Raw genomic sequence first — 16,736 nt, 5'->3', positions numbered from 1 at the left:
CTGTCTGTGAGCAGAGGTACGCGCCGCTGTCATTACATTATTGCCATTCAAATAACGCGATAATAGGCGTACTTACAGTCTCTCGGCATTCCTCGGGATTCCCCTGGGCACCGTCCTGAAGCCTTGACCCTGACAATCCACATGTGAGCCCGAACAACTGCACTTATGCGGGCATCCATTCACAGCAGAGCACAGCAGCCCGCACAGCACAGACACTGTCCCCCAATACTTCACCCACCGCATCATAAATCCTCTGAGGCTGATAGCAGCCCAATAACAAAAGAAAAAAAATATGCAAAATAAACTAATGCGTAGGCTATATGAAAAACAAAAATGTATCCGCGTCTCGTCCACAGCCAATTAAATCCCGCGCGCGCAAAAAAAAAAAAAAATACAGGTAGCACAAGGGGTGGAAAAAACTTAAAGATGAGCTACAATACCAGCATAAAATAGTTCCAAATTTGAAAACTTCTCCAAATACATCAGAAAAAGCTTTGCTCATTCAAACGCGCAGTTGCATCTGTCTCTCCACACCACTGAAACAGACAGATGCGCATCAAAAGTTAGAAAAGCACATCGCTAACTAGGAAAAAAAAAAAACTTAAAAAGTCTGCAAAATCATTCAAAATGTCCAAAACGATTCCTTCTCATTCTTCACCATTTGCGCTTTTTTGGGTCCAGCATGCAAATTCTCATTGATAGTGATTGAGAAACTTCAGCGGAGCTCGTGCCTATTGGATTTCCAGCCCCCAAACTCTGCGCTCCACACTCCTACTGGCTAATCTGCGTGATGTCATTCAGGGATATTTGGGGTCTCGACTCGAGAAGTTGTTGGGACAGCTTCAAATAACTCAGCCTGCTCTAAACGCTCGGTAACTTTGAGGGACGAACACGAAGTTATGAATTAGAAAGCGCCGTGCGAAAATAAAAGGCACTGGTGTCATCTACATTTTTTGAAATTACAAAAATAAAAATCGCAATAAAACAAGACCGATATGATTTCAACAAGCTTATATTCACCAGCAAGAAAGGTTTGTTCACGGTGATTACAGAAGGGATCATTTAAAAAAAAAAACAAAAAAAAAAAAAAAAAAAAATTTATTTGTATTAGGCAAATATATGTAACTATATCATGCAGTGATACTAGTGATACAGATACTGCAAAAATATCTTAAGCAATTTATCTATTTTTGTGCAGATAATATGAGTCACCTCACTCTTGAAATAGTTTCACATTATTTTTTTTTATTTTTTCATGATTTTTGGTCCACATTTTGCTGTCGTAGTGCCCCCGTCTGGTGAGAACCTACATCTAAACTCAAATTCCTTCCTCACCATGAGAAACCACTGGTTTCACCATATTGAGAATTTTACAATGGTTATGGAGGTTTTTTTCAGCTATGGTTTGTCATTCATTACAAATACTTTCTTTGCATATTCACCTGAAATATGCAGGTTGCAGGACTGCAAAAAAAAAAGTCAAGTTAAAGGCATTAAATAGTTTCTCAGAGCAATTTAGTTTTAATAAAAGATTAAAGTTAAGTGCTACACAAATAGTATTTACTCCAGTCAGTAAAAGACAACAGATGTCTAGATAGGGTAAAGATTCACTCAATAATTTAAACGTTTAAACGATGTGTTCAGACCTTTAACGAGTAGCATAGAATCCTAGTTCAACACGCTGAATCGATTGAATCAACGCCCATATGCCAGATTCATTTACTTACATTATTACTTCCGGAAGCAAAGTGAGGTGCATTAAGTGTCTGCTGAAGGCTGCAGGTACGTGCGTGAAGTTAAGCTGCAAAACATGTGCTTTACACTTCCTGTAATGCACACACACATGGCCGCGAGTCCATAAATCTGTGATTTGTGTCAATAAGGGTGATGTGCCAGATTTACAGACTGCTTTATTCTATTCACTTGTTCACGTCAGGAGTGAGGAATGTCCAGAGAGCTTCCACCTGTGGAACGCTGTGGAGAATGAGCGTGATAGGGAGAGCAATACTCTACATGTGTCTGAGCTGTCTATCAGCTTCTCAAAGGTCAGACTTTCATGTGAAAAACTCTTACCCACGGAGTGACCCTCAAACAGCCATGTTGCACACTTAAGCACGATCAGGCTATACGGCAGCAGAAGCGTTTCTGTCTTACGCACTCAAATGTATGTCTTTATTAAGGAAGAGTGACATTTTCTTTGTAATTTTCTAGGAACTGGAGAAAAATAACAGGCTGAACATTTTCAGAAAAACATATACAGTCATAATGTGTTTAAAAACCGAGCATATGACATTACAAATAAGACAAATTGAACAAGAAAATAAATTGTGACTTATCTTTTAATCATAACTTGGCTGTTCTGAAAAAAGCTGAAATAAGTTAAAAGGTTAGTCATCAAATTGAATTGACCTACGGTTTCATTGAACTACACATAGCAATGAAATATGCACTATAAATGTCAAAATAAAGGATCTTATTTGTAAAATGATACAAGTTTTGTGAGTTAAGGCCGGACAGTTGACATTAAACTGACCTTTCCATTTTATGTATTGCACCCAATGGAAAGCGAGTGGCCAGATTATGGAAAATCTTGGCATGGATGGTGTAGACCAGCACTTCTGGCAGTGAAGGGAAAGGAAAGGGCTAGCCAAAGACCTGTCTGAGGAAAAAAGCCATTAGCATACCATGAGACATGAGACTGCTTTTAAATGGAACACTTGAACATAAAAAGAAATCCAAACTTTTCAGCAATTACGTAAATCTCTCAGCCTATCCGTTTGCTTTGAGGGGAAAGGGGGTTGGTTTGCCTCATATAGATTTTCCCTCACTCCATATATTCCCTTTCTTTGTCAGTTTGTATGCATTTTACATTATCGTTCTGCTCTGTAGCTTTGTAACCGAGAAGAGCAGGGAAGGATTTCTCATCTTCCTGGGTGGAAATTTCCTCCCTTAAGCTAACACAGAACTGAGAAAAACAGTCAAACATTTAATTCCACAGCAAAATTTACTTTATGGCTCATAGATTTCCACTTTTGTCCCGTTTGTATCCCAGCCAACGGCTGTTAACCCACATTATGGTTCTTAATTCTTTCCCACAAGCAAACGGAGCACGAATGGGAAGTTGCTTATTTCTCTCAGGCATCAGTTTGCATTGTTGTCTGGCACCTCTGTGAACTGCTGCTGGGTGATAATTGGAAAGACAGCCTCCCTCTGTAGCATCCTACTGTCTGCACAGTGGCCACTTCAACCAGAGGCCCAAGCTTCCTGTGTAGGAGTCTCCAGAGCCAACTCTGCGTGTGCCCATGAGGCAGCAAGACCTCAGCTGCTGCTGCTGCTGCTGCCGCATAGAACTGCTAATTACATGCACATTGTCCTAGCTTGTACGAACAGGGACGGGCAGGGGGCGGAGAGGGGAGAGTATCGGGAGGTGGAGAGTTGTGGCAGGGGCCTGCCAGGAACAACAGCCTGGGGTCCCTCGGACACACACGCTGTCAGGGCCTGGGCCCCGTGAGTTTCAGAAAGCAAGAAAGGCTCAACTCAAGTTGTGTGCTAATCCACAGAATGGTAATGCTTTTTTTGATTCTTGTCCTTCAGTTTTAGCAAACAAACACATGGGGAAACTATGGCCAGATGTTGCCTTGCAGAATGATTTGTTTATAATTCTACAAGCTCACATTCCATGCGAACTGCTCAAGCCCTGCAGACATCATTGGTTATGCCAAACCTGAGGTGTTTTTTTTAAACGGAGTTGATCTTTGACCTGGCTCTGATGTCAGAATATGCAACATTTGATGTTGAACCCTGGGACGCAAGAATTCCTGCAGAATTTCCCACTTGCTCCTTTTCAATTACTCATGGCTGGCAGGCAAAAGAATGTTTAAAACGATGTGCGTCCTACGTAATAGGAACAATGGGAATGAAAGTGAATGGAGAAACTCCAACAAAAACAACAACAACATCCAAGCCTTTTCTTTCCAGTTGTAGGAAGTGCACAATTAGATGGGCTCAGTGCTACAATCAGAAAGGTTTTGTAATGTGGAAGTGGTTAATATGGTTGATCTTTTTCAGAGAATGGGATGAGGACTGGATGGGTGGGAGGTGGGATCTATCTGGTGCCCTTCCGCTCCTCGTGCCTCTATCAGGATTAGCCTATAAACAGTCCCATATGTGGGGCTAACCCTGACGCTAAAATGTAAGACTTTTTCCACCGGTATGACTGAAAGATTGATGATCCAATTTACTAGGGAGTTATCATGGACCCGAATGCTCAAAAGAACTATGAGGAGAGGCCAGCTGTTGGCTCTTCTGCCTCAATTTTTCCTTCGACCGGAATTTCATCTGCATATAGGGAGATGGAGAATTAATGTTCGTGTGGTCAGATGCAAGTCTCTCAGTGCAGTTGATAAACTTTACACTCCTCCCGTGACTGTTCCCAGAGACTCACTCAGGGGCTAGACCAATATCCATCCAAGGGAATAAGGTTTTTTTGTGATGGGATGATTATAGGTTACTTGCGTAGAGGTCTTAGCAAGAGTCTAATGTTCTCGCTCATCTCAGCGTGCTTTAATCTAATCAAACAAGAAACCAAAAACAACACCCCACAAAAACACAAATCAAATTTTCGCATTGACATCTCCAACTGTGACCTCATAGGCAGTCTCAAACATACAGCAAAGCCGTCACTCATTATTAAGATTCTCCCCGACCAAACTGTCCTGCCCGTACAACATTTGTGGTTCAGTAATAATCGGTAATTAACACCAACCTCTGAGATCAGCATCCTGATTGAGTCCAGCATATGCAGGCCACATGCACTGACCTCTGCCTCTTTCAGTCTGCTGCTCAAGAGCTGTTTACATAGTGACGTCATACGAGCATTCATCAGACCCTCTTTTGGGAGGCTTTAAGAAATTTTGGACTGAACTTGTACTTTTCAGCCAGGAGCAACCGTTAGCGATTGGCCATCGGAGAGCTATTTGTAGACATCACAGCCAGGCCTGTAGACACTGCAGCCTTCGGTTTTCATGGGACTGCGGTTGACAGAGCTGACCCTGTGCTGGCCAGCATCCATCTCTCACAGCACTGTGATTGCCTGACGGTCTGTTCTTGATTCTCTCCTGAAATTCTGTCTGACCAGAAATTGTAATTAATTATCAAATCTTTGCTAAGTCTATCACTTTCCGGCTTGGCTTGACACACAGTTTCCCCCCATTGGCTTTTTTTTTGTTGTTGTTGTTTTTCAGCGAACCGAAATGAAGCCAAATGCAACACAAGCAGAACTTTTGAGGGTTTCATGGATTTAAATCAATGAAAAAGTTTTGGGGGAGCGGAACGGGGGTGTGCAGGACAAGCTATTGAAAGGTTTGAAATCCCCAGCAAGGCATTTTAATTAACCCGACTAGAAAAAGTGAATTTTGTCCATGAGAGAATGGTAACAGGACTGAGGGCTAAGGGGTCTCTGTTGGTAACAGCGAGAGGTTGGTTAAGAAAGCCTCACGGTTCAGAGAGGGTGAAGTCACACAAAGACTCAACAAGGCTAAACAATGACCTCCTTTTCTCACTCAGACTTTTGTCAACATGAGAAAATTAGAAATGCTACGCATTATTAGGAGAACCCTGGAAAGTGGAGGTCGAATGCCAACCCCTTTTTCATTGACAGGAGAGTTTAGCAGCTGTGTTGCTGTTTACTTTGAATGGGCTGGAAATGCCTCGAGTGGCCTGGGCCCAAAGAAAACAATGTTCAGTGCTGAACTGGCAGTGGGAACTCAATCCCTCAGCAAGCAAGCGGGCCGCAGTCTGACATGGGCACCGAGGCTCTGGCTCTATCAGCCTGATATTATGTTTACAGCGGCTCCACTGTACAAAGGAGGAGAAAACAGATGAGAGAAAAAGGCTGAGCTGAGCAAACGCAACACTGTGTGGTGACTAAAATGAGTAGGGAAGGACTTCAGTCCATAAAACCGCAATTGTGTGCCATTGAAGCAATAGTCTTTAGGCTGATTGAACTAGATCAGTTGGCCTACTTCGGGACACAGTGTGGGGATCGCAGTGATTTTGCAACTTTCTTTGGAAACTTCGACAGCGATTACCACCGAATGAGGCCCTTTAACAATGGCACTAGTGTTGCAAGGCATATGTGGAAATAGGAATTTGACAGGATTCCATAGGAAGTTAAATGTGCCAATTCGCGGTGGGTGCTTTAAGTGTGGCTTATAAAAGGAGCCCCATTGGTCTGAATGGTCTATGTGCTTTTGATTATTGTTGGTGTGATCTACAGGACTGATTTCATTCATTTATTCCACCTGACTAAATATATGCAGTAAGCTGTGTGCTGCTACTGCTTGGGTCCGATGCAATGCCTTTGCCTTTCTCTCTTAGTCTTTTTCTTTCTCAACTGAGGGCTTGTGTGGATTCTGGATGTGGCGGTGAGGTGAAGGAAGTGATTATCAATGGCAGACTCAACTTGTCAGAATGGGTTATAGCTGGATTTAAACTATATCACCACTTTGTATCATCACTTTGAGAGGGGACGCCCTCCCTGCCTTGCCATGCCCATCCCAGGCTTCAACTAATCCAAAGAGAGTATAAATAACCGATGTCAACCATCGAGATGATTCATAATAAAAACAAATAATCTTAAAATTCTTGGATTCGTTTTGTTTAACTTGGATTGACAAGTGATGCCAGGAAACAGGCTCAGGTTTGAAGGGCCAATTTTAAACATGACAATCATGAACTGCATGTCCTACATTGGGTCTATGTATCTAGCTTTCTGCCATTTCTATTTAGCCTCGAGTAAAGTGATGACAGGGAATGCTAGGGAAAGAGGAGGAATGAGATCAGGAAATGTTGCAGGCCAGATCTGAACATGCACTATCAGCACCACACTTCAATGTGTCAGAGCATGGGCACTAACTTCCAAATTCCAGTGATCTTTGATCCCTTTTGCAATGTAGTGAGGGAAATAGTCACAGTAAAAACAGAGGCCTTACAAACACATTTCCACATGTCACTTTGTCTAAGTCAAAAGAGGGGCCAGCACAAAATTGCTCTTTCCTTGTTTGAACTGCCAATTCCACTCAGGTTCTCTGTAGACTGATGGCAGAACCAAAGAGGAATATGGAGCTCCCAGAAATGAGAACCCCTTGTGTAAAACCCAGCTGTCATTTACTGGTTTCTGAGATAAGAGTATCCTGTCTTTTCTGCAGAGTGGCCATAATAATTGTGATATCCCCAATTGCATTGCTTTGAGTGAAAGATTTGACTGACCAGAAGAAGAAATCCTTTCACTCCCATGCAAACTCTAACGAGAGGAAAAGACTTAGTCTAGATAACAGTCATGTACAAAAACAATTACGAACATTTCTCAGAACCTGCGTAAAAACTCCAACAAAAAAAGGAAAATCTATGACAGACCTGAGGTGATGCGGTTCACTCTCCCGGTCAAAGTGTTGACTGGACGAGGACAGTGTATCAAGTCCATGGTCATTTAATACTAAAGAGTCACAGCTGTCTCTTGAACCCAAGTGCAAGATGGAAAATGATTCCAGGAGTTGCTGTTGCATGGCTCTATGTTACCGAGCACTCTCCTCTCAGCCCATAATGCTAGCTTGTGTATTGGGGCAATGATGCAGTGTGGGACTATAGCTATAACACACATACCAAGGAGTGAAACTAGCCCACCTACTCTCAAATTAACTAACTGCTGTCAAACCACAGCAATTAGCCTCCTACACTTACCAAGGAGGCCACGAACACCCATGCCACAAATAGTGGCCTAGTAACCCTATACCTGTCTTCTTAAGCAAAACTGGCTATCTGCTGAACTACACCATTGTAATGGTCCTCCAATGTGCCCATCTTAACAAACCAAAACCAGCATGGAAATAGAATTCAATTATGCAATTCCTTATATTAAATGAAAAGTAATCTGACATCTAGAGGCTGATATTCTAGCAATACAACCATGTGGCAAATGTACCTATTAAGATCACATACCCATTAAGCACACTTCCATTTTTGAGATCAGATTATAAAAAGAAAAAATAATTTATTATCCTACTTGATGTCTTAACCAATCAATGTGTTTGTTACTATATACCTCCTGTAATTTCAAGTCAATCAGATCATTGCACACTGAGATATGAGTCCCCGTGTGTTCACACTGTCTGGTGGCCATTTTGAAAGCTGTCTAAAAACTTTCACCAAAAGAAGAGCCCCTTAAATGTGCGGGGGGTTTTATGTTTAAGCCTTATTTTATTGTAAAATTAAGAGATTAATGTTCAAACTTTTGCATATTATAACCTGGAAGTTGGATATAATTATAATTAGATCCAAAATAATAATTTGATAATTTTGATAATTTTAGCAACACAGTGCAGATGCTACAGAACACAGTTAGCTGACCAGCTGTATAGGATTGTGTGCTACACTAATATATTACTTCACAGGCATTACATGACTTGTACTTTTATATCCATAATATTATAAATTGACAGTTTATTCTGTGTTTCTGTGTTCATCCCCGTGAATTAAATGTTTTATTGGTTTGTTTTATTGGTTTATTTTATTTGATTTTTGAATGTCCCAGCCAACATTCTATCACGGGTCCCGTGTGGGCCCCATATGGGCTGTAAATATGGGCCCTACATGGGTTTGTCCATGGGTTCCATGTGGGCCCCATCTGAAGTAGCCCATATGAATCTCATATGGGGCCTGACTGGGACTAATGTGGGGCCCAACTGGGCAACACATATAAGACCCATATTGGTCCCACTTATGACCCAGCTAACAATCCAAGGTGGGGCCAATATGGGGCCTAGATGGGTTTGTCCGCAGGTTCCACTTGGGCCCTTTATGAATTAGCCCACATAAATCTCATATAGAACCTGAATGGGGCCCAACTGGGCAACATAAGTTTTGAAACCCATATGGCATACACCCAGTATATGTGCCTGTTCTTATGAGGTTTTTTGACGCATCAAGCCTGAACAGTATTTATAATTATCAATTCTAATTTACCTGTGATATAAGAAAAATAAAAAATAAATGAATAATCGATAAAAGCAAAATCTGTATTTTAGTTAGGTACATGTCAGTTTTTTTGCTTGAATATTCCACTGTTATTAATCTACAAAATCTCAACACATGAAAGGTGTAATTTAAAAAATAAATAAATCAGAAATTAAAATGTAAAAATACAGTATATCAAATACTTTATTATAATTCAGACATTTTCAATAAAACTTAAAGTTTTTGTAGTGTTAAACACCAACGTTACCAGTTTAATTTAAAACAGGGTGATACTATCCCAACAGTTGATTTCACATAACCAAACTTATTTAACAATTAAAAAAATATTAATAAAAAGAAAAAAATCAGTCAAGAAAAGAAAACTAGTGATACTCCAAACCCATAAGAAATTATTTCATTTTTTAATTCAAGTGGTCTGAAAAGTCATGAATAGACTTTCAATGGAGAGACAGAAATGTCTTAATTTCATAAAAAAATAAATAAATAAAATAAAAATTGCGTTTGGTCTCATACTGTATCGTGTATCTTATCAGTGTCTGCACTTGCTCGGCCATTTTTTGTGATTAATAGGAAAGTGGGTTCAAGCGCCAGCAGAAGGCAGTGTAATGAAATAGTCTTTAAGAGATGCAGTCTATCAGCGGAAGTTCAAATCAGCTCGTAAGTGTATTTAATTGTCTCAGTGTTTAGCCGTTGCTAGGAAACGCTTATTTTTTTTTACTGTGTTGAGAGTTGCTGAAATCGCGTCCTGTAGCGGTGACTCTCTGAGCGGCAGGTCCCGTAGCGGTGACTCTCTGAGCGGCAGGTCCTGTAGCGGTGACTCTCTGAGCGGCAGGTCCTGTAGCGGCAGGTCCTGTAGCGGTGACTCTCTGAGCGGCAGGTCCTGTAGCGGTGACTCTCTGAGCGGCAGGTCCTGTAGCGGTGACTCTCTGAGCGGCAGGTCCTGTAGCGGCAGGTCCCGTAGCGGTGACTCTCTGAGCGGCAGGTCCTGTAGCGGCAGGTCCCGTAGCGGTGACTCTCTGAGCGGCAGGTCCTGTAGCGGTGACTCTCTGAGCGGCAGGTCCTGTAGCGGCAGGTCCTGTAGCGGTGACTCTCTGAGCGGCAGGTCCTGTAGCGGCAGGTCCTGTAACGGTGACTCTCTGAGCGGCAGGTCCTGTAGCGGCAGGTCCCGTAGCGGTGACTCTCTGAGCGGCAGGTCCTGTAGCGGCAGGTCCCGTAGCGGTGACTCTCTGAGCGGCAGGTCCTGTAGCGGTGACTCTCTGAGCGGCAGGTCCTGTAGCGGTGACTCTCTGAGCGGCAGGTCCTGTAGCGGCAGGTCCTGTAGCGGTGACTCTCTGAGCGGCAGGTCCTGCAGCGGTGACTCTCTGAGCGGCAGTTGTCCTGCAGCGGTGAATCTCTGAGCGGCAGGTCCTGTAGCGGCAGGTCCTGCAGCGGTGACTCTCTGAGCGGCAGGTCCTGCAGCGGTGACTCTCTGAGCGGCAGGTCCTGCAGCGGTGACTCTCTGAGCGGCAGGTCCTGTAGCGGCAGGTCCTGTAGCGGTGACTCTCTGAGCGGCAGGTCCTGCAGCGGTGACTCTCTGAGCGGCAGGTCCTGCAGCGGTGACTCTCTGAGCGGCAGGTCCTGCAGCGGTGACTCTCTGAGCGGCAGGTCCTGTAGCGGTGACTCTCTGAGCGGCAGGTCCTGTAGCGGTGACTCTCTGAGCGGCAGGTCCTGCAGCGGTGACTCTCTGAGCGGCAGGTCCTGCAGCGGTGACTCTCTGAGCGGCAGGTCCTGCAGCGGTGACTCTCTGAGCGGCAGGTCCTGCAGCGGTGACTCTCTGAGCGGCAGGTCCTGTAGCGGCAGGTCCTGCAGCGGTGACTCTCTGAGCGGCAGGTCCTGTAGCGGCAGGTCCTGTAGCGGTGACTCTCTGAGCGGCAGGTCCTGCAGCGGTGACTCTCTGAGCGGCAGGTCCTGCAGCGGTGACTCTCTGAGCGGCAGGTCCTGTAGCGGCAGGTCCTGCAGCGGTGACTCTCTGAGCGGCAGGTCCTGTAGCGGCAGGTCCTGTAGCGGTGACTCTCTGAGCGGCAGGTCCTATAGCGGTGACTCTCTGAGCGGCAGGTCCTGTAGCGGTGACTCTCTGAGCGGCAGGTCCTGCAGCGGTGACTCTCTGAGCGGCAGGTCCTGCAGCGGTGACTCTCTGAGCGGCAGGTCCTGCAGCGGTGACTCTCTGAGCGGCAGGTCCTGCAGCGGTGACTCTCTGAGCGGCAGGTCCTGTAGCGGCAGGTCCTGTAGCGGTGACTCTCTGAGCGGCAGGTCCTATAGCGGTGACTCTCTGAGCGGCAGGTCCTGTAGCGGTGACTCTCTGAGCGGCAGGTCCTGCAGCGGTGACTCTCTGAGCGGCAGGTCCTGCAGCGGTGACTCTCTGAGCGGCAGGTCCTGTAGCGGTGACTCTCTGAGCGGCAGGTCCTGCAGCGGTGACTCTCTGAGCGGCAGGTCCTGCAGCGGTGACTCTCTGAGCGGCAGGTCCTGCAGCGGTGACTCTCTGAGCGGCAGGTCCTGCAGCGGTGACTCTCTGAGCGGCAGGTCCTGTAGCGGTGACTCTCTGAGCGGCAGGTCCTGTAGCAATCGATGTATAAAATCATGTATAAATGTGGCTGACATCAATGTATAAATTCATTTATAATCCTTTATAAATTGCTTAAGAGCACTATCAAACTTCTAACTGCAGTACATACACGAAAACGTATACGTTACTTTTAAAATACTTAAAAAGATTTGTATGTGTGTGTATTACAGTTTAAAGCGTCTGTTAGAGATTGTCATCTTTTGATATAGTTTATTTTGCTGTATTTTCATATACATACGTAGCACAGTACTACTCAAAGAAACATGCATGAATGAGAAAGTGAAGTGTTGATGTTAATTAGGCTAGTCATTTAGCGCCAATATGCTGAAAAATAGCTGTGGGCTCATTGAGGTGTTCACGCATGCGCGAGGCGCGCGCACAGAAAGGCCTAAAGAGAACGGTGGTCTCAAAACTGTTTGAAATCCACCCTACCTGGCGTTCGAAAGCAGCATTTGTCCGCTTTTAGGAGCAAGTTATGTCAGATACTTTAAAAACGCAGTATTTTGCCATTCAAACACGGTTATTATAATAAATTGTGTGGAAATTCCGTTTTCCCTCAGATGAAAAAATGGCGGCTAGACGGCCACAAAATGCATCAGTAAAGCATAAAATAAACAACAATTGAGATTCCTACTTCATTAAGATCAGGCAAAAAACAAAACTACACCTTACCGTCAACGAAAAAGACATGTTTTAAGCTTATGCAGACATTTTAGCGAGTACGCGGCCAGAAAAACAAAAATACAACATCATTATTTTAAAGGCTACATTACTTTAAAGGTAATTTATACTGTCAAAACAATGTTTCCAATACTTGCAAACGTGGATAATAAAATCATTTCTTGAAAATATGCATTTTACCTGCTTATTTTCGCTCCGATTGGTCCTCTGTGAACTGATAAAAGTGACTCTGGTCGTGCTGTCGCTCCACTGTGCGTAGAAGAGACTGTATCCTTGCGCCAGAGCGGGAATTTGTCAAGCGGAAGGTGTTGTCAGAAGATCATTTGAGAGTGTAGGTCCTGTTTGAGACCGATATAAGTCCAGAGTTTGGAATTTGTAAAAACAAATAATAAAAAAAATTCTAGAGTTTGTGTTTGTAATTGTCCCTGCTAAAATGTGCGCAGTAAAAGAAAAGTGCATTTTGATTATGCACAGGGTACATTGTAATATTGATAATTCACACATTTTCATTTGAAAAAATGAGCTATTTTGATCAGATCCATAAAATATTAAACAGTTATATTTCTTGTTTAAAAAGTGACCATTAACCAAAAGTTTAGAGGTGTAAAGATGTTTTTAAGTGTGAAATCATTTTGCCCACATAGATCCCACGATGGTCCCATATGTTCAAATCTATATGGGTCCCACATTGTGAAAAACATATGGGACCCACATAAATTGCCCATTTTCAGCCCATGCCCACATGGAACCCATGCTGCCCGGGTATAACCTACATGGGGCCCACATATCAATGTTGGCTGGGGTGTTACTTAGCTGAACGTGGAATAGTCTAGATGTTGCAATGTGCTTAGATGACACTTCACTATGAATATATAACTGATTGACTTGAATGATTTTAGTGTTCTGTTTTGTGTGTGTGTGTGTGTGTTTGACTTTATACATTCAAATAAAACGTTTTTTTTTTATTATTAATCAAACATAATCAAACATATTTAAGTGGAATTTCCCGTTTGCAATCCACTGAGCAATACCCAAAATCCACAATTCAAATGTTAGTGATATGCAACTTAACCTACACTGTACAAAAACAAATGCTAATAAAATTACGTATAAAGCAACATTACACCATTTATAGTTTTTCGAACATATATGGTAAGATTACTTTTTTTAAACCAGTTAACAGGATTTTAACTTTAGCGTTACTTTCTCTAAAAATTACACAATTTTTTTACATTGTAGGAAACTACAACTATATGTCTCTTTAACTGCTCAGGAGCTCTTGGCCATCACATTTCAGATTTTATAAACCGGATCCCCCACATGATGACATCAGTGATTTAGAGTTGCAGTCTGGTCAAGGTTACAGTCATGTTAATTGCACTTGGCCCAACCACTGTGAGTGTGGTCTGTAAATGGGATACTGCCCATAAAATCATAAAATAGAGTCAGAGGCAATGACTGTTTCTGGGGTCCACCATCACTACAAATCCTGTAAAGGATAAATCAGTGACAAATCCAGAGACAGCTGCACAGCAAGACAGTGTGCTTACACATTTTGGAAAAAAAAAATATTTCGGAAAAAGTCTTGCTGCAGAATGGCATGATGAATTATGATCTAATAATTGAGGTTAACTGTGATCAACTCAGTTTCTCAACGATGCAAATCAAACACACCTGATCCAGCTAATCAAGCTCTTCAGGATCACTAGAAACTTCCAAGCAGGTGTGATTTGGATCTGGTTGGAGCTAAACTGTGCAGAGTTGCGGCCCTCCAGGAATTGAGTTTGAGACCAAAGATATAAAGTCATGGGCTGTATCCGAAATCGCCCCCTATACCCTCATTCACTATTTCCTACATTAGTCAACTCATACAGTTCACTTGAAGGAGTGAATGAAAACGAGTGAGTGAATTGGGACACTGAGTGCACCGGAAGGACTGCCGCTTTTATATAGTTTGCTTGCTGTTAAATAATCATTTGAAACGGGCAGCTCCAGTAGTAAGATTGAAGGATTTATCTTGAACTCTGTCACGATCACCACCACCTGCTTACCTGGACATTCTGCTCATCTCATTCCCCTCTGCTGCTACTCAATAAACCTGTTGATTGTATTGCACTTACCTCTGTGTCCTGTATCTATCTGCTGACACATCCATTTGTGTGAAACTTTGGTAGACATAGTTTTGTGAGGTGCTGTAAAAGGTGTGGTAAGATGTCAGATTTCTACGACTTTGACAAGATTCAGGACCAGTGTAAGGAAACATTACTTAAAACGTGTTACATTATTGCATCCTTAATAACAATTATATGTTAGATTTTTACTTAACTAAAATGCAAATTCATCAAGTTACTACGTTTTTTAGAAGTGTCTTCCAGAATGGTAGCATGCTTGACTTGCATTTGTTCAAAATTTGTTGAAAAATGTAGAAAACTTTGTTCAGTTGTTGTTTTGTTGCATCATATACTGTATGTGTGTGTGCATACTAATGTAACAAGGTAACATAATATTTATTGCAAAGTAACAAATAGACTACAAATTACAAAAAAGTTTGAAAAGCAGAGAAAGTGGCATATGCCTAAATTATGAGTGTTAACCCTCTGGGGTCTGAGGTGATTTTGGGGCTCTTGAGATGTTTTGACATGCCCTGATATTTGTGCTTATTTCAGCTATTTATAACATACTATTGACCAACATGTATTTTTTTTTGTATTCAGCACAAACTGTGCTACAATAATATGTGACCAAGATGGATGTACATGTTTGCATTTTTTAGAAAAAAAATATTATTCAACTGATTCAATAAAATACAAACAACCAAAAACATTTGTGAGCATGTTAACATCAGGAGCATCTATATAGGTTTCATAGACCTTTTATATCTGAGAAACTAATTATTATTGTTTAGTACGTTATTTAAATCTATTTTTTAAACAGAGTAGGCTATTAATCATAAACATGTTCTAAACATACATAGACTCGTAGCATTCATTATGTTACAATGTACTCTCATATTACTTTTATTGTTTTATATAGAGCATGAAAACATCATCACACGTCAATAAGAAATTTAAATACAATGAATTGCCCATCATATTCAAACATTGCAGTCTGGAATTACAGTTTGGGAAAAAACAACTATGATTTTGTAGTCATATAGTCTAGTATGTATGATTTAGGACAAATAACATGTTAGCTGAGTTACCTAAGGCAACCTTCTCCCCAAAAAACAGCTTTGAATAGTAATTTTTAATGACAGAGTACTATTATAAGTAATATGAAGTTGATTTAAAACACATCTATATAATAATTAGGAAAAAAATAAAAAAAATAAAAAAAAAACACTTAATCATTCTCTTTCTTTTTCACATGTACTCATTTTCCTCTAGAATAGCAAATAAATTGAAGTCCATATAATCTTCATATGTGAATCCTCAATCCCATCATTTTAGGTGTGGACTGACATTATGAATTGAGGTCAGGAATGACGTTTATTCTATTTAATGCTTGTGCTATTATGAAATTATTATCATTATCGTTCTGAACCCCCCACCACCCCCACATTATTTAGGGTCCACCTCATAATACCTGTCTGAAGAAAAGAAAACATCAGGATTGAGAGGCTGAGTTTCTTTTGATTAGTGTGGCAGATCTAAAGGCAGGAGCAGAGACTCAGGAAGAGTGAGTGGATGGAGGTCAGTGGCTAATAGCAAACACCCCTCACTGGGGGCTGAGCAGGGGGTCTACCAGGGGGCTCAGTGGGTGTCTGAACCAGGCTAATATAATGTAAGGGAAGGGCTTTGTGCAAGGTGTCTGCCAGACCTCCACTGAGCCACTGCCGAGCCAACACGTCTTCCTGCTTTCACAGTGCATCTCCTGAGCTTCTTGATCACCGCTGAGCTCATTTAAAGCTCCTGCTTCTCTGCATTTCCTCTCCTTTATCTCAATCTGCACTCCTTACTAAAGACTTCCCTGGCTGGCTGGCACAGGTGATTCTCATTATGTGGCTTTGAAGTGGGAGTGGTGCTGGAGGGGAGATGGTGGATCAATGATAAGCCTCCGTTCTCCTGCCATGGTCCTATTCCCAATGATTCCCATTACTGCCGTGGCCCGGCCCAGCATGGGCCTGCTGCTTTCCATTAAGACCGCTCCATGCTGATGGATAGAACTTTGCATCCAGGAAAAAAAGTCTGTGCAGAATGAAAATGCATCTGTTGAACAATGACAAATCGTTTCTTTATCAATTTTGAATAAAGCATCGGTCATGGAGACCATGTGGAAGAAGATCTCAGAAATTGTTCATGAGGTTGTGTTCGGCACTGGTGCTCTAGGAAGCTAACATTACTGCTCTACATTCTACATGTAAAGCATGCTCACATTAATGGTTTCTTTATCAGCCATATAGTTGTAAGGTACTCCCTTG

At 42.3% G+C, this 16,736-nt stretch overlaps 1 protein-coding gene across 1 annotated transcript in view; it reads right to left on the bottom strand.

The window, feature by feature from the left end:
* Positions 1 to 757, bottom strand: part of LOC306883389 (slit homolog 3 protein-like) — a 189,739-nt gene extending 188,982 nt beyond the window's left edge. Inside the window, exon 1 of the mRNA XM_079438596.1 lies at positions 77 to 757. Within this exon, the coding sequence (XP_079294722.1) occupies positions 77 to 246 (170 nt within the window). The 5' untranslated portion in view covers positions 247 to 757. The remainder of the gene's footprint in view (positions 1 to 76) is intronic.
* Positions 758 to 16,736: the final 15,979 nt, after the last annotated feature.

This window comes from Barbus barbus, assembly GCF_936440315.1.
Source record: "Barbus barbus genome assembly, chromosome: 17".
Classification (NCBI taxonomy): domain Eukaryota; kingdom Metazoa; phylum Chordata; class Actinopteri; order Cypriniformes; family Cyprinidae; genus Barbus; species Barbus barbus.
Note: the sequence above shows the minus strand (reverse complement) of the source record. Positions and strands in the feature narration are given on the sequence as shown.